This window comes from Ziziphus jujuba, chromosome 3 (assembly GCF_031755915.1).
Source record: "Ziziphus jujuba cultivar Dongzao chromosome 3, ASM3175591v1".
Taxonomy (NCBI): Eukaryota; Viridiplantae; Streptophyta; class Magnoliopsida; order Rosales; family Rhamnaceae; genus Ziziphus; species Ziziphus jujuba.
This window is the reverse complement of record NC_083381.1, coordinates 4,352,897-4,375,606: the sequence shown is the minus strand read 5'-3', so window position 1 is coordinate 4,375,606 and position 22,710 is coordinate 4,352,897. Positions and strand designations below refer to the sequence as shown.

The 22,710-nt window shown below is 33.9% G+C and overlaps 1 protein-coding gene across 1 annotated transcript in view; it reads right to left on the bottom strand.

Annotated features, from left to right (window-relative positions):
- Window positions 1-8,149: 8,149 nt before the first annotated feature.
- LOC132803270 (uncharacterized) overlaps window positions 8,150-22,710 on the bottom strand; it is a 28,675-nt gene continuing 14,114 nt past the window's right edge. The window contains exon 2 of the mRNA XM_060815863.1: window positions 8,150-8,705. Coding sequence (XP_060671846.1) covers window positions 8,150-8,705 — 556 coding nt within the window. The remainder of the gene's footprint in view (window positions 8,706-22,710) is intronic.

Genomic DNA, 22,710 nt, shown 5'->3' with positions numbered 1-22,710 from the left:
ATATATATATATATCCATATCAACCACATCAACAACAACAATCACAACAATAAACATCCACATATATTATAGTACTTACTATTTTCTTGATATGAGTATATTGAGAAAGCGCTTCCTAAAGCTAGTTGCTTGTGGTACTTTATTTGAGTAGCATTATAACCTCACTTTTTTATCGTATTGAAACATTTTCATTTAAGCAACATCATTTAGATTATCATCATTTCAAATTTCCAAGCATTTGTGGTATTTAAAAATGCATATTGTTTTCGTCACAAGGTTTAATGTATATTCAATTGCTCACTGTTTTAATTAATAGAGCTACACTTTTGAATACATGTTCTCTATACATTGTGAACTTGATGTTGAATAGCTTCATTCGTTTTCCCATGTTGTGACTTTAATTTGTATATTACTTAATTTCAAAGTTTCCAAACATTAATAGATATCAGGAAATAAAGTTTCCAAACATTAATAGATATCATAAACGTGAATTTCCTTAGTTTTTGAGGCTATGGTTTTTAAATAAAGTTTGAATTTTTTAACCTTTGATAGTTTACAAGTAAAAAGATTGAATATTTTAACCTGAAGTTTAAGATTTCATTGATTTTAATCTCATCAAGACTCTTCAACAATGGATGTAGGAATACTTATAAGTTCTAAACCACTATAGAACTTATGTTTCGTGGTTGTATTTTATTTTCTCAGTTTATTGGCTCTTTCATCTTGTTTACTTTACGTGTGAGTTCTTCAATTGAGAAGAAACTTGTTGCTGCAAGTTTAAAATAAGTTAATTTCCACTTGGAAAGTCCACTCTTTCTTAAAATTACAATTGAATACCACCAACTTGGATAGTGCACATCAATATATAAGATATGGTCATATGTGCAAAGACAATTAATTAATGCTCATGTAGAGTGGAGATACTGGGATCTCATGTGTGAACAAATTGTCTAGCATTATATATACATCAGTCAACTTAAGATGCTTATGTTTTGAGTACACCGAATGGTACATTGTATATGTTTTGAGTACATTGTTGATCTTCAGATAAGGTGGGTTTACTGCACTTTCATAAATATTTTGTGGAATGCGTTTACAATATTTACGCTAAATGTTTACATTTTGATTAAGGAATTTTATAATATTATATTGTTTGTCCATTTTATATCTTTTGAGCATCCATTCATGATATTAATTTGAGGTACAAGTTTGGGTTTTGTGAAATGATTTTTAAACGGGAAACTTTTCAAACGAGTGGAATGAGAGGTCTTGAGAGAAAGATTTTTTGGAAATAAATTATTATTTTTCTATTATACTATGCCACTCACTGAGATTTCTTTATCTCACATTTTATTGTTTTAAATTCATTCCTGTAGGCCTAGGCAGCTAATAGCAGTCTACCTCGCATACAACTTATCGCTTTGTTCCTCCCACAACAGCAGCCATATTTATTCTTTATTTATTTATTATTATCTTCTGGACTTATTTATTACTTATTTGTACTCCTAGACTTCGTTGACACTCTTAGAATGCTCTGATTTTAAATATGGGACTCAGTAAAGACCATGGTACTTATGTGTGTAGTTATGGCGTATAATACAGTAAGTTGGTTGTGGCCTTTATGCTGTCGTCGATTTATTTTTATATTTATATATATTGAGGTATTTTTGATAATGCTTGTGATTGATTGTCCATGTTTCAGGTGAGGTTCTATTGGATGTCCTCTAGGGATTCTTTAATAGGACTTCACCAGGCGGGACCACTCAGGAGATCCTAGGAGGGTTCCCGGGGTGGGTCCTGTCAATAACCCCATAAGTAACATCATTTGGTTCAATCCCATCTTCATCCATTTCATCAATTATCTTAATAGCATCAGCCAATCTCCCTTGCTTAATATACCCAACCATCAAAATAGTTGAGGAATAGGCATCAGGCAGCCCTCATCCATCCAAAATTTCAGTAAAAACCCTTTTGGTACCAACACATCACCTCGTGGAACATACCCACCCATAATAGTAATGTAAGTGACCACATTAGGAACCATTCCCATGGTAGGCATTTCATCCAACAACTTGAGAGCACCATCTATGTTATTCCTATTGCATAAAGCTTTAATCGAAATTTTACAGGTAAACACATTGGGCACCACACCAAACCTTTTCTTGCAATTCACGAACACGAAGTGCACCAAATCATAGTGCTTGTTTTGAACTAATGCATTTAACAGTGTGTTTAAGGATCTCATAGAGAATTGAAAACTGAAGGATTCAACGTGTAGAAAGGTTTTCAATGATGATTTTGGTCGACTTGCAAAGCCGTAATTACAAATGACAGTGATAAAAAGTTCTTCACTACATTTTAATTGAGATTTGTTTAGGCAAGAGAGCAGGGACTTAACATCTTCAAAAGCACAAGCATGTGAGAGACATTGGATGATGAAATGGTAATTGTCATAGTTATGGGAGGAACCCAGGTGGAAGTTTCTAGCATAATGGAAGATTTGGAGGGCAAGGTCAAGATTTTGTCGGCTGGTGATCATTGACAGAAGGCGCTTTGGGTAGAGGCATTGGGGCTAGAACTTGATTAGGGGAGTGATAGTGTATGATTCAATGGATAAGAAACAGACATTGATGGTGACACCAGTAATCAATGGTAGAAGTGAAGTGGCCAATATCTTAAGGAAGAGGATGGGGTGGTGGTGGAGGTGGTAACGATAACACAACATACTAAGTCCCTGGTTCATTAACTTTGCCTATTTCTGAACAATCTATGAAAATCAAACCTCAAGATCTGGAGGGGAAAAAAAAAAAAAGGAAGGACAATTATTATTTAAATCCACAAGCACATCTTAACACGAAGAGAAAAAGTAAAAGGATCATAAGACCTACCGATGCATTGTAGTCAAACATGCTAAAAGTAAATTTAAATGGGTGAATCATTAGAACAAGGCATTCTTATTAGAGAAATGACTTAAGAGTTTTTAAACTTGGACAAGAATTTTCGCAAAAGCTGGACCAAGTAATGGGCAAATTGTATTCACACAATACATTAGCTTTGTGGCATATAAATTAGAAGTCTAAATCCTCCTCCCATGGACAATTAAGTTAATGCAGGAATAAGTAAGAAAAATAACAGGACAGAACTCCATTTAATTTGTAATCTATGATTATGTCAAGCCAAACACCAACCAAAAATGGTGGCAACAAAAAAAATTGAAGCAATTGCTACTAAAAAATAATAAAAATAGAATAGAATAATATGCAAATAAATAAATTTTACATAAGCATAAAGATTTAAATACACAAATCATAGTTGGAGGCATATATTTGTTGTAATTCTGCACCATAGCTCCTCAAGAAAATCATAGCTCCCATAACAGGATTTATAAAATCATTTTCTCTTATGTTGTTGTTGATAAAAGCTTAAGGGATAATAGTATCACAACTAGCATAGTAGCTTGCATACAGAGTTAATTTCCCTATGGAAGCTGAAGTGGATTGAATTTCATAAACATACTCATTTACTCTAGAACAATTTACAAGTCCAATGCAAAATATCCTTTTTAGGAAATAAAAATCTAAAAGAAGTATATATATGCTATTATATGGTTTTACCATGGACTACAAATCTAGTCATCACCACATCTTTCACTACCAACTTAAAACGTAACAATCACGGCCGTACTACCATTGCTTCACCGCATTTATAGTTTTATCTACACCTGTTTCTAGTTCATCACTACTCAGTCTACACTCACCATTCACATAAATCATCTCCTTAACAGTTTTGTAGACGTTTATAGTAATTATAACAACTAATTTGAACCCAAATGTACAATTGTTATTCTACATATGGTTTCTACTGCTAAATACATAAATACCAGATACACATATAAGAAGAAGATATTAGAAAAATATGTTAAATTTTAGTCAAGGAAAGAATTTAACTCTTTGGCCTTAAGACAATTTTCACCCCACACTGGTGCTCAACGGTTTAATAAATGGCGAATGTCTCCTAAGATACGACTACTTAATGAGAATAGTAGCACTCCAACTTCCCGGAAACAACGAGCAATTTTATTTTTCACTCTCTCTCTGTTTTTATATGAATAAATGATGAGAATAAAATAACGAATATTTCTTTCTGTTCTTATGTTTTAGTCATAGAAATAATTGTTATTATAGTAATGATTACACCTATATGAAGAAACTCAATTCTTCAGAATATATGAAGCATTAAAAGTTGCTTCGTTTCCAATAAGAGGCACCTTTCCACTTTGAACTCGTGTTCTTTCACTATAACATTGTTTCTTATTGTTTTATTTATTTATTTATTTATTTTAAAATAAAATTCTAGTATTTTAAGTATTATGGCAACTAAATAAACAAATAATTTTCATAATTTTTATTCACAAAATTCCTACAATCCTCACATGAATAGAAATTAATGCAAGATGACTATTTAGACACTAGAGAGAGTTTAATGAAAAGAAACTACATCAGGATAGATAGCTTTTGGCTTTGAATCTTCCATAGTGAATAGGTATCGAGTTTACTAGTTGTTCAATATGCATAGTACTTTGAATTGTCAACTTTTGATGTAAACTAAGACAATAACCAACAGACAATTCCTTTTTTGCACAAAATTTATTCTCATTGTTGTGTTTGTTTAGGCCTTAAACAACTTGGTTTTCATAAGTGCTTTAAAGAATTACACCTTTTATAATTCTCATAGAAGCGGCCCCACTTACACCTTTTAATATTTCACAGTATTACTTGTGTATCATACATAATTATGTTGTCTCGTTGAACCTAAACCTTGGGATATCCATTCAACTGGGTTGGGTTTCTGTTTATGATGATTCATTAGAATTAAGCTTTAGTCCCATTCCCCTCGATGGTTTATAAACTTGCTCTCTAGACAACCTTTAGTAAGTGGATCCGCTAGGTTGTCTTTGGATTGTACATATTCAATATTTATGATTCCAGTAGAGAGAAGTTGTCGAATATTATTATGTCTTCAATGTATATGTCAAGATTTACCATTATACATATTATTTTGTGCGCTACCAATTGTTGATTGACTATCACAATGAATACATATAGCAGGCATAGGATTTGACCAATTTTGAATATCTTCTAAAAATTTCTAAGTCATTCAGCTTCTTCTCCAGGTTTATCTAAAGCTATAAATTCAGATTCCATAGTTGATCTCGCAATACAAGTCTGTTTTAAAGGCTTCCATGACACAGCAGCAACTCTAAGTATAAACATATATCCACTTGTAGACTTTGAGTCTTTTGTGTCTGATATGCAGTTAGCATCACAATATCCTTCTAACACAGCAGGATATCTTGTATAGTGTAACCCGTATGTCATTGTATATCTTAAGTATTTCAGAACTCTAATTAACGCTTTCCAATGATTTTTATTTGGGTTACTAGTAAATCTACTTCACTTATTAATAGCATAAGCTATATCTGGTTATGTGCAATTTGAGATATACATTAGGTTTCTTATAATTCTGGAGTATTCCAATTGATATACACTTCGACCATGATTTTTAGCTAGGTGTAAAGTTATGTCAACAGGAGTCTTTGCTGGACCTCTATTATACTTATCAAATTTCTCATGTACATCTTTAATGTAATGAGATTATGACAGAACTATTCCATCTAATGCCTTAGTAATTTTAATACCTAATATCACATCAGCTTCACCTAGATCTTTTATAACAAACTTATTAGTTAACATTTTTTTTAGTAGCTTTAATAATTTCCATAGTGCTATCTATTATTAGCATGTCATCTACGTATAAGCAAATCATGAAATACCCTTTTTGAATGCTTTTATAATATACACATTTATCACACTCATTAATTTTGAAGCCATATGTCATCATTACCTTATTAAATTTCTCATGCCATTATTTTGGTGCTTGTTTTAATCCACACAATGACTCAACCAGTTTGCACACTTTCTTTTCTTCTTCTGGAACTGTAAACCACTCTGGTTGTTCTATATAGATTTATTCTTCTAGATCTCCATTTAAAAATGCAGTTTTTACATCAATTTGATGTATTTCAAGATTATACAAAGCTGCTATTGTAATCAAAATTTGAATTGATGTAATTCTAGTCACTGGAGAACAATATCAAAATAGTTCAAGCTTTCCTTTTGGTTGTAACCTTTAGCCACCAGTCTATTTTTGTATTTATCAATGGTACCATCTAGTTTTAATTTCCTCTTAAAAATCCATTTATAACCAACAGTTGAGTACCAGGTGGAAGATTTGCCAACTCCATGTATGGTTTTGCATTATGGAATCAATTTCATTATCAATTGCTTCCTTCCAAATGGAGCTTTAGGATTCGACATTGCTTCTTTGAAGGTTTGAGGTTCATTTTTCGACAAATAAGTCATAAAATCAGGACCAAATGACTTAAATGTTTTAGTTCTCTTCCTATATCTTGGTTCAGCCTCTTTCCCTTCATTTATGTCTTTTTGAGTTTGATTACTAGTAACCATATTCTCATGCGACCTTTTTAGTGAACTATCTATTTTTCCTATTTTGTAAGGAAAAGTATCTTCAAAGAAAGATGCAGTTCTCGATTCTATATGGTGTTGACATGTATGTCAGGAATATTAAATTTATATTTTGTGCATAGCCAATGAAAATACAATCAATAGTTTTAGGTCCTATTTTGACCTTTTTAGGAAAAGTTATTGCAACTTTATCAAGACATCCCCACATTTTCATGTACTTATATGTAGGTTTTCAACTTTTCCATAACTCATATAGTGTTTTATCTAATTTCTTATGAGGTAACTTATTTAGAATTTGATTAGAAGTCAATAAAGCTTCTTCCCACAAATTTTGTCATAAACTAGACATAAGTAATAAGGAATTCATCATTTGTCATAATACCATGTTCTAAACAAAATTCCTTAAAAGGTAATTCATACTCACCTCCTCTATCACTTCTTAAAGTTTTTATTTTCTTGCTTAGTTGGTTTTCTACCTCATTTTTATAATGTTTAAACATTTTAATTGCTTCATCTTTGCTTCGCAATAAATAAACATAACAATATCTTGTACAATCATCTATAAAAGTAATAAAATACTTTTTTCCACCTTTAGTTTGTATATATTTTAAACCACATGTATCGGAATGGATTAATTCTAGAGGTTCTGCACTCCTTTGTACATTTTGAAATAGGGTTCTAGTTAATTTAGCTTCTACATATGTTTCACATTTATGACTAAAGTCAATCTCAAATTTAGGTAATAAGTCCATGTTCATTAATTTACGTAATGCATCATAATTTACATGTCCCAACCTACCATGCCATAAATTAAATGACTCCAAAATATAAGTAGAAAAGTTAACTTTATTATTATTAGTAGGAGGTACAATAGTCATTACATTCATTTTAAATAGGCCACTAGTCAAATACCCCTTTTCCACATACATCCCATTTTTAATGAGTACAAATTTGTTAGCCACAAAGACTAACTTAAATCCAATTTTGCTAAGCAAAGATCCAGAAATTAGATTCTTTCTTATTTCAGGTACATGAAGAATATTGTTAAGAGTAAGTTCCTTGCCAGATGTCATCTTCAAAACTATTTTTCCTTGGCCTTCAACCTTAGATGTTGAGGAATTTCCCATATAAAGATGTTCTCCTGTGTCCACACCATGATAAGTAGTAAACATGATCCTATTTGAACACACATGTCTAGTAGCACCTATGTCTACCCACTACTCTTTGTTATTACAAGCCAAATTTACTTCAGAAATCACAGTAGCAAGGTTCATTTCTTCTATGTCAATTGATAATTTATCATCCTCTGTCATGTGCGCTTGAGAGTTGTTCTTCTTGTAGTTACTTTATGCTTTCCAATTTCAACATTCATTTGCACGATGACCTTGCTTGTTGCACACAAAGCATTTCCCTTTGAATTTCTTTGCATTCCCTTGGCTATTATTTTGCCCACAGTACTTTCTCTTTTTCCCATTTTTCTGTCCATTTTCAATCACATTGGCTTTGGCTTCAAGGTAATGAGTTTTAATCTTCTTTTAAGAGCTTCGATTGTCTTCTTCAATTCTAAGATGTACAATCAGATCTTCAAGACTCATTTCCTTACGTTATTGCTTCAAATAGTTCTTGAAATATTTCCAAGAAGGTGGCAACTTTTCTATAACAGCAGCAACTTGAAAAGACTCACTTAAAGTCATCTTTTCAGCATGTAATTCATGAAGAATCAATTGGAGTTGTTGTACTTGGTTCATAACAGTTTTAGAATCTGGCATTTTGAAATCTAGAAACCTTCCAACCACAAATTTCTTCATGCTAGCATCCGCAGTTTTATATTTCTTATCCAAGCATTTCCAAACTTCTTTGGAAGTCTCAATTGGACTATACACATTATATAGTGTGTCGTCCAAACCATTGAGGATGTAGTTTTTGCATAAAAAATCTTCACGTTTCCATGTATCCACGGCTGCTACAGTTGTCCTATCTGTTTCATTCTTATTAAGGATGGGAGCCTTCTTATTAAAAAATTTAGCCAAATTTAGAGTTGTGAGATAAAAGAGCATTTTTTGTTGCCATCTTTTAAACTCTGCACTATTGAACTTTTCGGGCTTCTCTACATGATTCACATTAGCAAGGATAGAATTTTGGCTTGTATTTGCCATTTGTCTGTTAACAAAATTTACAGACCAAGTTACTTTCAAAAGTATACTTTAAGAATTTTGCATAAAATAAAGTAACCAACATTATAATAAGCAAACTAAAGATTCAATAATCAAAATATATAAATGAATCGGAAGAATGACTACATAGGTTAAAAACCAACAGATTCTAAATCTAATCAATTGAAAGTCATAACAATTGAAAATAAAAAGCAATTTATACAAATGTAATCACCAAGGGACATATATCTAACGTCAATATGTATTAAGTAATAACAAAGCATATAAAGAATAGAATTGATGTAAATAAATTTTCCAGATCTATGAATATATATATATATATATATAAATATAATTTTATCAAAGAAAATCAATTAAAACATAAAACTGAAACAAACAAGAAACCATTGAAGACCTTTAATTCACGGCTCTAATTGATGTCAAACAGTGATGATATATGTATATATGCATATAATTGTTTATGATAAGTGAATCGGATTGCACATTGCCAATTGATTAATAAACACTATACTACTTTATGATAAAAGAATCGGAAAATAAAACAGAAACAAGATATTTAGGTATGTATATATGTGCCAATTAAAAGAAAAACAGAGACGAACATGTTTCAATTGGCAATTAAAAGAAAAATATGGAGTAACACGTTTCAGTTGGCAATTAGTACAAATAAGAATTGATTTAAAGAAAGAAAGCATGAAACCTGAATAAATTAATCAATTTAAAACTATATATATAAAGGCAAATAAAACAAAGGTACGAATAATATATATGTATATATATATATATATATGTATTTATATTTCATATGTGTGTATATAGCCTTGTTTCTTAATTTCACAGATAGAAGTAGTATTAAAAAATTAATATACCGCAAAGACCTTATAAAACTAACTAATTGTAATCAGTTAAGAAATTGAAAAGTCCTGATTATTACATAAAATAAGCAATATATATGAAAGACGTTTGTGTATGTGAAAACAGAGTACAAGAAGCAAGAAAACGTCAATGGTCAATTTAATTAATACATATACCAGATGGAATCAAATAAATTGTATGAATAAATTAATATGCAAAGGCAACCAGTAAAGAAAGAAACTATATGAATAAATTTATATAAATAACAGTACGACAAAAAACTGGAAACAATGTATAACATATGGCACTATTTGAAAACACTATGCAATCAAATTTTGGAACGTGACTCACCCAGGACCACAAAGATATTAGAGAATCCGAGCCAGTAAGTAAAAGTTTGAAAAGCAAATCTAAGGTGCTAAGTAAAAACTGCTAGTTCGTAAAATTAAGAAACAAGTTTATTCACACTGTGTCAGGATCCATTCAAAATTCCTCACCGAAACCCTAGACAAGTCCTGGTTCTAGGGGAACACCACCGAACCTTCCAGTGGAAAATCCAACAGCATCTTCCCTAAGGGTAGGACTTATCACAAAATTTCCTACATAAAAAACACACTTCTATATGCACCACCTTATCCCTCCCACATTACAACAAGTTGTTTCCATAAGTTTACAGCACTTCAAATAAATAACAGGGAATTAGTGCATAATTAAATAAATAAATGTCCGAACAGTATACAGAGCTTTATAAAGATACAAGTAAGCATGAAATTTACTACCACAAAGATAAAAGAAACAATACAAGATAGAGAGGAAAAGAAGGGAAAGCTCCTTGGACTTTTAGCAACGAACAAAGACATCAAGCTACACTCCGGACAATCAACATCTACTAACCTGGGTCTAGGGAAACGAATTTTAAAATGTGAGATGCTAATCATCCCAATGAGTGACCCTAACTACATAATTATAATAATAATAATAATCATAATATAACGATAAGATAAACTTGATTAATTAGTAATAAATAAGTAAATATATAAATACTAAGTATTTTAAATAATATTTTCTCTCAAAGCCCTCACAGCTCACTCAATTGGAAATGTCCCACTTTTAAAACATTTCATAAAACCCGATATCTATTTACCCCAAAAATCAAGAAAATAATTAATCAAATAAATTGAAATATATACAATAAATTAAAGAACTAAACTTATAATGAAAACTAAAAATAATTTCCATAGCATTTATTAAATTGTAACACATTGTCATAAATAGAATAAAACAACTCACAATAAAATTTATATTAGAAATAATCAAGGAAATGTTAAATAAATAAAATGCAATAAATTAAAATGCACAAACAATACAATTGATAATTTAGAACTCAAAATTTACATTGGAACATTTTATAAATCTAGTATTTAAATTAAAATAAGATATCATTAGATAAAATAAAATAAAGTCATAAACAGACTTGTATTGAAGAAATTTGGCGTAAAGACAAAAATAAAGTCAATATATAAATTATAAAATTTATTAATTAAATCAATGAAATAATCAAAGAAACATTTTAAATCAATTTAAATGTCTATTTAAAGTAAAGGATAAAAATATAATAGAATTTACCTTAAAATATAATAGAATTTATTTCAAAACACCAAATCAATTTAAATAGTAAAATTGAGGTACAATGCATTTTAAAACATTAATACGAATAAGTGATGAAAACATAATTAAATACATTTTACTTTTAAATACTCTTAAAAACATTATTATTTTGGAAATCGTATCGGGAAAACTATATGATGCACCAAACTATATACTAATGGCGCCGACGGTACTCAGTGTCCCAAGCACCACCAGACAAGGGGTTAAAGAGAGAAACCGGCATACGATCGCGTGGTGTCCCACAGCACCACTGCTAATAGGGGTCCTGGTCATGGAGGGGGGGGCTATAGCCAATATCAAACTTGCCTACCTTCGGTTCGATGGCAATCACAGGACAATCCCATAAATCACCTGCATGGTTATATTGTAAGCTTGAACTTATTTGTATTTTATTTATTATTTACTTCATTGATTTTGGGGTATAATAATATTGGGTTTTGTTAAAATGTTTTAAAGAGGAGGACTTTTCCAATTGAGTGGAATGGTGAGGATTTTGAGAGAAAAATGTGAATTTTACTTATTTACAATTATATACTTATTTATTTATTATTAATTAATCAATTTAATCATTGTATTATTACTATTATTATTATTACTGTATAGTAGTATATAGTACACTTGGTCACCCACTAAGATGATTAGTATCTCATGTTTTCAAATTCATTCCCCTAGATCCAGGTTAGTTGATGTTCATTGTTTGAGGCGAGCTCGATGTGTTGGTGGGTTGCCGAATTCCAAGAAGCTTTTCTTTCTTTTCCTTCCATTCTACTTTATGTTGTATTAAGTCTATACTTTGAATTCTATAAAAATGCTCCGTATACTATGTGGATGCATTTATATAATAGTGCATTGGTTCCCTATTAAATTTTGAAGTGCTGCAACTTGTGGAAATAAATTGTAGTAAGGTGGGAGGAATAAAATGGTGTATATAGAAGTGTGTTTTGTTAGGACCCGTCCAAAATTCCCCATCGAAAACCTAGACAAGCCCTGATCCCAGGGAAAACTCTACCGGATCTTCCAAGGAAAATCTGGCAGCATCTCCCCTAAGGGTTGGACCTACCACAAAATTTTCTGCACAAAAAACACACTCCTATATGCACCACCTTATTCCTCCCACCTCACTATAATTTATTTCCACAATAATCAGCACTCCAATAAATTAAACCGGGAATTAATGCAGTATTTAATAAAATATATCCAATATAGTATATAGAGCATCATAAGGTACAATTAAGTATGAAAGTTAAACAACATAAGGTAGAAAGAAATATTACAAATAGAAATAAAAAAAAAGAAAAGAGAACTCCTCGAAACACGACAGCAATGAAGATCAAGCTCATTCCAGACGAACGTCTACCAATCCTTGTACTTAGGGGAACAGATTTAAAAATATGAGATACTAACCATCTCAGTGAGTAACCCTAACTATGACACAATTATAATAATAATAATAATCATAATATAACGATAAGATGAACTTGATTAATTAATAATAAATAATCAAATAAATAATAGGTAGTTGAAATATTGTTTTCTTTTAAAACTTTCACAGTTCACTCAGTTAGAAAAGTTCCCCCTTCTTAAAAAATTTTCACAAAACCCAATATCTATATACCCTGAAAATCAAGGATTTATTAATTAAATAAGTAATTAAATAATCAAAATACAAATAAAATAAATAAAATAATTTTAAAATACTTGTATTAGAGGATTGTAATATAAAATTGAAATTCAATAAATAATTCGTAAAATATGAATAAACACATTTTAGAAAATACTAATTGGAAATAGGTGATAACATAAATTAAATACATTTAATTTAAATACGACTTTAAAACTTTGGGATTTGAAATTTATATCTGAAAAATACTTGACGTACAACACTATAGACCAGTGACGCCCTACGATATCCAGCGTCCAGAGCACCGTCTGACAGAAGGTGAAAGAGAGAAATTTGCACACGGTCACTTCAATGTCCCAACAGCACCGCTGCTTAAATCATGATCACGGCCATAGAGGGGGGCGGCTTATGTGCACTATATAAAACTTGCCTGCCCTCAGGTCCATAGCAACTCACGGGAGATATTACAACCTGCGCGCTTATCCACATATACAATACAGAACATCAATACTATATGAATGCGTCTAAAAATCAATTACTAAATTTATTATTAAAATACCAAGTTTTCCAAAAGTCACCATGGGAATTATACCATTTTTCAAACCCACATTCTCTTAAATCCTCATCTTAAATCCATCAATATAACTATACAATTTTTTCAAATGCTATAAAATCAATCAATTAATAATTTAAGCGCATAAACATTTATATTTTGGAAGCACGAACTTGAACAAATAGTTTTCTTGAAATCATTAAAAACCACTATGTCAAAAATAATATTAAAATTCATATAAAATTCAAATACAATTAATTTAATGGAACTCCTTGATTATGCATAATAAATTCAATTAAATAACAACAATAATAATCAAGGATTTTTTTTAATAATCCAAACCTTAATTTAGCATCAATATGTATATATATATATATATATGAAAAAAAAATCACCAAAATTAAGAATACAAATAAACTAAAACTATATATAAATTCCACCATATGAACATATTTTCTAAATATTAAATTAACACAATATAAATATAACTAATCACCCAAAAATAGTTTTAAAGGTGGGTCACTCACCTCAAGCATGTGTATCAATCAAGATCCTCTGCAGGATCAACTCCACTACCCACACGTGCACCTAAAATATCATTATTACACAAAATTGATTAATCTAATATTTTAATCAGATAACTCACAAACGGGTACCCAGGGGAGCGAACACAAACGACTACGCAGGGGAGCGAACACAAACGACAACCAAAATTTACGATGATATACTAAATCGAAGCTTGTGAAGTGAGGATTACGGACATGGTCTTACTTTCCAGATATCGGACCTGTGGTGGCCGGAATCTCATCGGAAAGCTCTCAGATTTTAGGCCCTCGATTCTCGTAATCCATTAAGAATTAGGGGAAAAGGACACCGGATTTGAGTTCAGGAGGTCAGAATTAGTGGGAGAAGATGGGCAGTGTGACTGGGAACTCACCGGAAATCGATTTTCTGACGAGTTGCCATGGTCACCGGAAACCATCACTGCCGGCAAAGCGTTTGGTGGCCACTGGTCGTGATTTTTGGAGGAAAGGTAGATCAAAGGATGGGTGAATGGATGGGACCAACAGTGAGGCAAACGGAGGCCGAGATAGGGAGAAATCTACCATGGAAGGTTTCGACGCCGCTGCAGGAAAATGCCCTAACCCGGGCGCGTTGGCGGTCAACTGGCTGTGGGATTTGGTAGAATGGCCGAAAATGGAAGGGGCAAGGTGGTGGTTAGGCACGCATAAGGAAGAAGGGGCCAGAGGATGATGAACGAAGAGTGGCCATGGATTACGTAGCATGTAGAAGGTGTCGTACGTACCTCCATTACAAGCGTGCATATTTTATTTTATACTATGGATTTTAAGATATGATTTTATGCATTTATTCGTGGTTTTATTATTGTTCCAATGTGGAGTTTTAACAATTGCCTATGCAAGTTAAGAGCGATTTAAGGGTTTAAGTATCGCCAATTGGGAATCCAAGAGTAGGATATCTTTGAGTTCGAAAAGGAGATCCTAAAGGAAGCACGTGATTCAATGTATGCGATACACCCCAAGGGTACAAGATGTATGGAATGCTCACTAGATGACATCATGGTTTGGCACGATAAAGGAAGTTGCAGGATTTGTTACGATATTAACTCCCAAGCAAGCATCGAGATGTCTTCGTATGAGATTCTTTATGGAAGGCAGTGTCGAACCCCACTGTATTGGAGTGAAGTATGTAAGGAGAAGCACCGTACGACGACCAACGTGAATTGGATGCAAGCACCTACGAATGACTACGAATAAGGCGGAAGTCATCCAAGAGAGTTTGGAAGCCGCTCAGAAATCGACAAATGAGTTAAGCCGACGTACATGGAAAAGATGTTGAATTCGAAGTCCGAGATTGAGTTTTCTGAAATTATCTCTGTAGAAGAGAATCGTACGCTTTGGTTGATAGAGAAAGCCAAGTTCTTGTTACATTCGTTCTACGAGGTTATTGGAAGAATTGGTTTTGTGGCATGCAAGTTAGTATTTTCGGGAAAGCAGACATGGCTATGCAGTGTAATTCACGTATTGTTACTATGAAAGGACATCGAAGACCTGTTACGTAAGGAGCGACCAGTGCAAATTTTAAGTCATGAAGAATGCATATGGGTCAATAAGACTACTTTCTCAGTCAAAAGTCTCGTGGTGAATTAATCTAGTCGAGAAAGCGACGTGGAAGCTCGAGGCATAAATCCGCAATCAATATTCTTATGCGTTTCAGTGACGTAAGAAATTTCGAGGACAAAATTTTTGTAAGGGGGGAAGATTGTAACACCCCGTCCCAAAGTACAACGGAAAATTTTCAACTTTAACAGTTGACCGTTGACCTTTGACTGTGACCGTTGACCAGGGGGTCAAAAGTTGACTTTTTGTTCCGGTTGGAATTATAGGTTGACTGAGGTACCGTTACGAAATACACATTGGCACGAGTTCGTAGACTAGTAGCACGTTGAAAACGGAGCTACGGTTTGAAAGTTACGAGCAAAACAAGTTGAGGTCCAAACTGTTCAAAGGGTGCCGGAATTGACTTTTTATTCATGTAAAGTTGAGCTTTGACTCATGCATGGTTGTGAAATACTAGTTGATACGAGTCCGTAGACTAGCGGCACGTCCGATTTGGACATGTGGTTTGGAAGTTATGAACCTGTAGAGTTTTTCAAATACTGCATTATTTTAATATTATTTTTAAACGCGTAACGATGTGCCACGTGTGACTTAATAAATGTGACCATGTGTCACTATGGTGAAATGCCACATGTCAACCATGTTTAATATCAAATTATTTTATTATTGTTGCTCTATGTAATAATATTATTTTTAATATTGTTTAATTAATTTTAAATTATTTCTTTTTATTTCTTTTTCTTTTCTTTTTTTCTTTTTTTTCTTTTCCCCACGTGGGAAAACACCTTCTTATCTTTTCTTTTCCTTTTCTTCCCTTCTTCTTCCCCGAGCCCGACAAAGACAAGAAACACACAGAGACTTCTCTCTCTCTCTCTCTCTCTCCTTTGACTCTCTCCCTCTCTCTCTTTGACCGACCTTTTGGCCGGATTTCAGTTGCCGGACGGCCGGTGAAGTCCACGACCCCTCTAAGTCCATTTCCGGGGTTAGATTGCCCAAAATCCCCACCGTTTGAGAGATCTCTCAAGTTTAAATTCGACCGAATCTTTCCGACCAAATTCCGGCCACCGCCGTTCGAATTGAACTCAATGGAGGTCGGTAATGTGATCCTCATCTCACAAGCTTTCCATAGACATATAATTTGTCAATTTTGGATAACGTTTGTGTTTGACTCCCCGGGTACCGGATATTATTTACCCGAATAAAATATTATTTTATTTGACTGTGTGTGAATTGTGTTCTAGGAGCATCGGTGAGTCGTGGACTTGATCCCACGGTGGATCATGGTTTAATTGCGTGCTCCAGGTGAGTGACCCACCTTTAAAAATATTTTGGGCAATTAATTATGTTTAATTGGTGTTTAATTGGTATTTAAATTATGCTCATGTGGTACAATTTAATTATGATTTTATTGTGATTTAATTTAATTATTATGCATGAGCAAATTATATTTCAGTAATAATCGTATGTGGTTTTAAGTATTATTTTTTCGGGCATAATTGGGTTAAATATTTTATGAAAATATTTGTTTAAATTGGTGGTTTAATTTTATAAATTATGCCCGCGGTATTTGAATTGTTGAACCTCGTATTACGAGAAAATTATGGTTTTATTTGTTATCGATGTTTTCGTACCAGTTTGTTAAATAAAAATATGTGGGATGGTAAGTGTGAAATTTTGATATATTTCCCACGGTAATTTTGGAAAACGGTACAGTTGGTTTAATAATTATTTTAGACGCATTCATACAGTATTGGTGTTCTGGTATATGTATATGTGGTTCAGCGCGCAAGTATTATTATTTCTCCCGTGAGTTGCCATTGGACCGTGGGCCGGCAAGTCTTATATAGTTCACACAGCCGCCCCCCTCCTTGGCCGGGATGATGGTTTCAGCAGCGGTACTGTCGGGACGCCAAAGTGCCGTTTGCAAGTTTCTCTCTTTAATCTCCCCGCAGTCGGTGCTCAGGATGCTGGGTATCGGAGGACATCACTGGTATATGGTGTGGTGCGTCAAGTACAAATTTTTTGGATAGAAATTTCAAACCCAAAGAGTACAAAAATTATTTATTATAATTTATTGCATTTTATTTATATTTGGGGTATTTATTTATTTATTTGTTGTTTATTAAATTATTTGATCCCTTGGTTTTCGGGAGGTATGAATATCAGGTTTTGTGAAAATGTTTTAAAAGGGGAACATTTCCAACGGAGTGAATAGTGAGGGTTTTGAGAGAAAGTATTACCTTTAAATGTTTATTTATTTATTTATGTAATTGTTCGGTATTGATTAATTAAATTCCTTTATTTTTATATTATTAATATTAAAGGTGTTCAGTAGTTAGGGTCACTCATTGAGATGATTACCATCTCACATTTTTAAGTTTCGTTCCCTTAGGTGCAAGGGGTGGTAGACGTTCTTCCGGAGCGAACCAATTCTCCACTGCTATCGTGTTTCGAGAAGTACCTTTGTACTCGTTCATTTCAGTTGTATTATTTCTTTCATCTTTGTTGTATTTCTGTTGGTTAGAACTTCATAAAGCTCTGTATACTATTTGGACACTTATGTTTTATTTATGCACTGGGCTGCTGTTATTGTTGTGAAGTGCTGTAAATTGTGGAAACAACTTGTAGTTTTGCGGGAGGAATAAGGGGGTGAATATAGAAGTGTGTTTTCAGTGCAGGTAATTTTTGGTAAGTCCTACCCTTAGGGGAGGTGCTGCCGGATTTTTCGTTGGAAGGTTCGGTGGTATTTCCCTGGGATCAGGGCTTGTCTAGGGTTCCGGGGAGGAATTCTGGACGGGTCCTGACAGTTGGTATCAGAGCTGTAGGTTCTAGTATTCCTAAGGGACTGTGCATTGTTGTGCATCCCATCCGTGTCTATTCTCTCGTTTTACCTGTTTTAAAGCGTTCTTTCCGTTTGTCTCGCAGCAAATTCTTGGTCCGAGTTGAAATAACTCTAATCTTCGAGGGTGTCAATTAGAATCACCTATCCTAACGGGGAATTCCTATGGCCTAGTCGATGGTCGAGGATTGCCTTTTCTTTTGAAGATCAAGTAGTGGGGGCAGATCCAATTCTGTGAATCTTTTTGGGAATCGAAGTGGTCCTAGATATGGATTGAGTAGTTCTTATGTTTATGGACCGCTAGCATAAAGGAGTAAAGTTAAAGTGTTTCAGCTTACCTGAAGTGGTGCTTCGTGGAGGAGTTAGGAAGTCTTTACGGAGGTTAATTTCTGCCGTCATTGTAAGGAGCTATCGGAGAATGGTTGTTAAAGGTGTATGGCCCAAATGGTTGATGCCAAGGAAGATGGTGAGCGTTGGAACCGCTAATAGTGGGAAGCAATTCGAAAGTATTTTCCCAGCAAGTTATCTGGATTACGACCGTAAAAGTGATATCGAATCATTATTGATTTGGCTTTGGACATCGATTTATTTCAGTACCGCCATGCCGTGCGACTCCATTAAAGTTAAAGGACTGAAAGGGTCAGCTGCAAGATTTGGTTAGTAAAGGTTTTACTAGGTCAAGCTTATCATCGTGAATGGCATTTGTTTCACTCATGGAGAAGAAGGATGATTGCCTAAGGGTGTGTATTGGCTACCAATGACTTAACAAGATCACCACCCATAATTGATACTCGTTGCCGAGTATGAATGTGTGTCGATCAATTTCAAGGTGTCAAAATATTTTTTCCGGTCGATTATTAAAAAATTAAATACTTTTCAAAGTGGTATTTGAAATTAAAGGTATTTTATTCAAGTATTTTTTTTTTGTTTATGTTCGTACATGTATTTATATGTTATATTGTTTGATATTATACTGCACCATACGGAGGCGGCGAATGTGGTCCATGTAGAGCTAGCCCCATAATCATGTTGCCTACGAGTCCAGGGGATCGGACGGCCAATATAGGCAACCACCTTGGTTTGTATTGGTAGCAGAGTGTCGGCGACAGTTGGAATCATGGATTACGTAGCATGTAGAAGGTGTCGTACGTACCTCCATTACAAGCGTGCATATTTAATTTTATACTATGGATTTTAAGATATGATTTTATGCATTTATTTGTGTTTTTATTATTGTTCCAATGCGGAGTTTTAACAATTGCCTATGCAAGTTAAGAGCGATTTAAGGGTTTAAGTATCGCCAATTGGGAATCCAAGAGTAGGATATCTTTGAGTTCAAAAAGGAGATCCTAAAGGAAGCACGTGATTCAATGTATGCGATACACCCCAAGGGTACAAGATGTATGGAATGCTTACTAGATGACATCATGGTTTGGCACGATAAAGGCAGTTGCAGGATTCGTTACGATATTAACTCCCAAGCAAGCATCGAGATGTCTTCGTATGAGATTCTTTATGGAAGGCAGTGTCGAACCCCACTGTATTGGAGTGAAGTATGTAAGGAGAAGCACCGTACGACGACCAACATGAATTGGATGCAAGCACCTACGAATGACTACAAATAAGGCGGAAGTCATCTGAGAGAGTTTGGAAGCCGCTCAGAAATCGACAAAATGAGTTAAGCCGATGTGCATGGAAAAGATGTTGAATTCGAAGTCCGAGATTGAGTTTTCTGAAATTATCTCCGTAGAAGAGAATCGTACGCTTTGGTTGATAGAGAAAGCCAAGTTCTTGTTACATTCGTTCTACGAGGTTATTGGAAGAATTGGTTTTGTGGCATGCAAGTTAGTATTTTCGGAAAAGCAGACATGGGTATGCAGTGTAATTCACGTATTGTTACTATGAAAGGACATCCAAGACCTGTTACATAAGGAGCGACCAGTGCAGATTTTTAAGTCATGAAGAATGCATATGGGTCAATAAGACTACTTTCTCAGTCAAAAGTCTCGTGGTGAATTAATCTAGTCGAGAAAGCGACGTGGAAGCTCGAGGCACAAATCCGCAATCAATATTCTTATGCGTTTCAGCAACGTAGGAAATTTTGAGGACGAAATTTTTGTAAGGGGGGAAGATTGTAACACCCCGTCCCAAAGTACAACGGAAAATTTTCAACTTTGACCATTGACCGTTGACCTTTGACTTTGACCGTTGACCAAGGGGTCAAAAATTGACTTTTTGTTCCGATTGGAATTATAGGTTGACTGAGGTACCGTTACGAAGTACACGTTGGCACGAGTTCATAGGCTAGTAGCACGTTAAAAACGGAGCTACGGTTTGAAAGTTACGAGCAAAACAAGTTGAGGTCCAAACTGTTCAAAGGGTGCCGGAATTGACTTTTTATTCATGTAAAGTTGAGCTTTGACTCATGCATGGTTGTGAAATACTAGTTGATACGAGTCCGTAGACTAGCGGCACGTCCGATTTGGACATGTGGTTTGGAAGTTATGAACCTGTAGAGTTTTTCAAATACTGCATTATTTTAATATTATTTTTAAACGCGTAACGATGTGCCACGTGTGACTTAATAAATGTGACCATGTGTCACTATGGTGAAATGCCACATGTCAACCATGTTTAATATCAAATTATTTTATTATTGTTGCTCTATGTAATAATATTATTTTTAATATTGTTTAATTAATTTTAAATTATTTCTTTTTATTTCTTTTTCTTTTCTTTTTTTCTTTTTTTTCTTTTCCCCACGTGGGAAAACACCTTCTTATCTTTTCTTTTCCTTTTCTTCCCTTCTTCTTCCCCGAGCCCGACAAAGACAAGAAACACACAGAGACTTCTCTCTCTCTCTCTCTCTCTCCTTTGACTCTCTCCCTCTCTCTCTTTGACCGACCTTTTGGCCGGATTTCAGTTGCCGGACGGCCGGTGAAGTCCACGACCCCTCTAAGTCCATTTCCGGGGTTAGATTGCCCAAAATCCCCACCGTTTGAGAGATCTCTCAAGTTTAAATTCGACCGAATCTTTCCGACCAAATTCCGGCCACCGCCGTTCGAATTGAACTCAATGGAGGTCGGTAATGTGATCCTCATCTCACAAGCTTTCCATAGACATATAATTTGTCAATTTTGGATAACGTTTGTGTTTGACTCCCCGGGTACCGGATATTATTTACCCGAATAAAATATTATTTTATTTGACTGTGTGTGAATTGTGTTCTAGGAGCATCGGTGAGTCGTGGACTTGATCCCACGGTGGATCATGGTTTAATTGCGTGCTCCAGGTGAGTGACCCACCTTTAAAAATATTTTGGGCAATTAATTATGTTTAATTGGTGTTTAATTGGTATTTAAATTATGCTCATGTGGTACAATTTAATTATGATTTTATTGTGATTTAATTTAATTATTATGCATGAGCAAATTATATTTCAGTAATAATCGTATGTGGTTTTAAGTATTATTTTTTCGGGCATAATTGGGTTAAATATTTTATGAAAATATTTGTTTAAATTGGTGGTTTAATTTTATAAATTATGCCCGCGGTATTTGAATTGTTGAACCTCGTATTACGAGAAAATTATGGTTTTATTTGTTATCGATGTTTTCGTACCAGTTTGTTAAATAAAAATATGTGGGATGGTAAGTGTGAAATTTTGATATATTTCCCACGGTAATTTTGGAAAACGGTACAGTTGGTTTAATAATTATTTTAGACGCATTCATACAGTATTGGTGTTCTGGTATATGTATATGTGGTTCAGCGCGCAAGTATTATTATTTCTCCCGTGAGTTGCCATTGGACCGTGGGCCGGCAAGTCTTATATAGTTCACACAGCCGCCCCCCTCCTTGGCCGGGATGATGGTTTCAGCAGCGGTACTGTCGGGACGCCAAAGTGCCGTTTGCAAGTTTCTCTCTTTAATCTCCCCGCAGTCGGTGCTCAGGATGCTGGGTATCGGAGGACATCACTGGTATATGGTGTGGTGCGTCAAGTACAAATTTTTTGGATAGAAATTTCAAACCCAAAGAGTACAAAAATTATTTATTATAATTTATTGCATTTTATTTATATTTGGGGTATTTATTTATTTATTTGTTGTTTATTAAATTATTTGATCCCTTGGTTTTCGGGAGGTATGAATATCAGGTTTTGTGAAAATGTTTTAAAAGGGGAACATTTCCAACGGAGTGAATAGTGAGGGTTTTGAGAGAAAGTATTACCTTTAAATGTTTATTTATTTATTTATGTAATTGTTCGGTATTGATTAATTAAATTCCTTTATTTTTATATTATTAATATTAAAG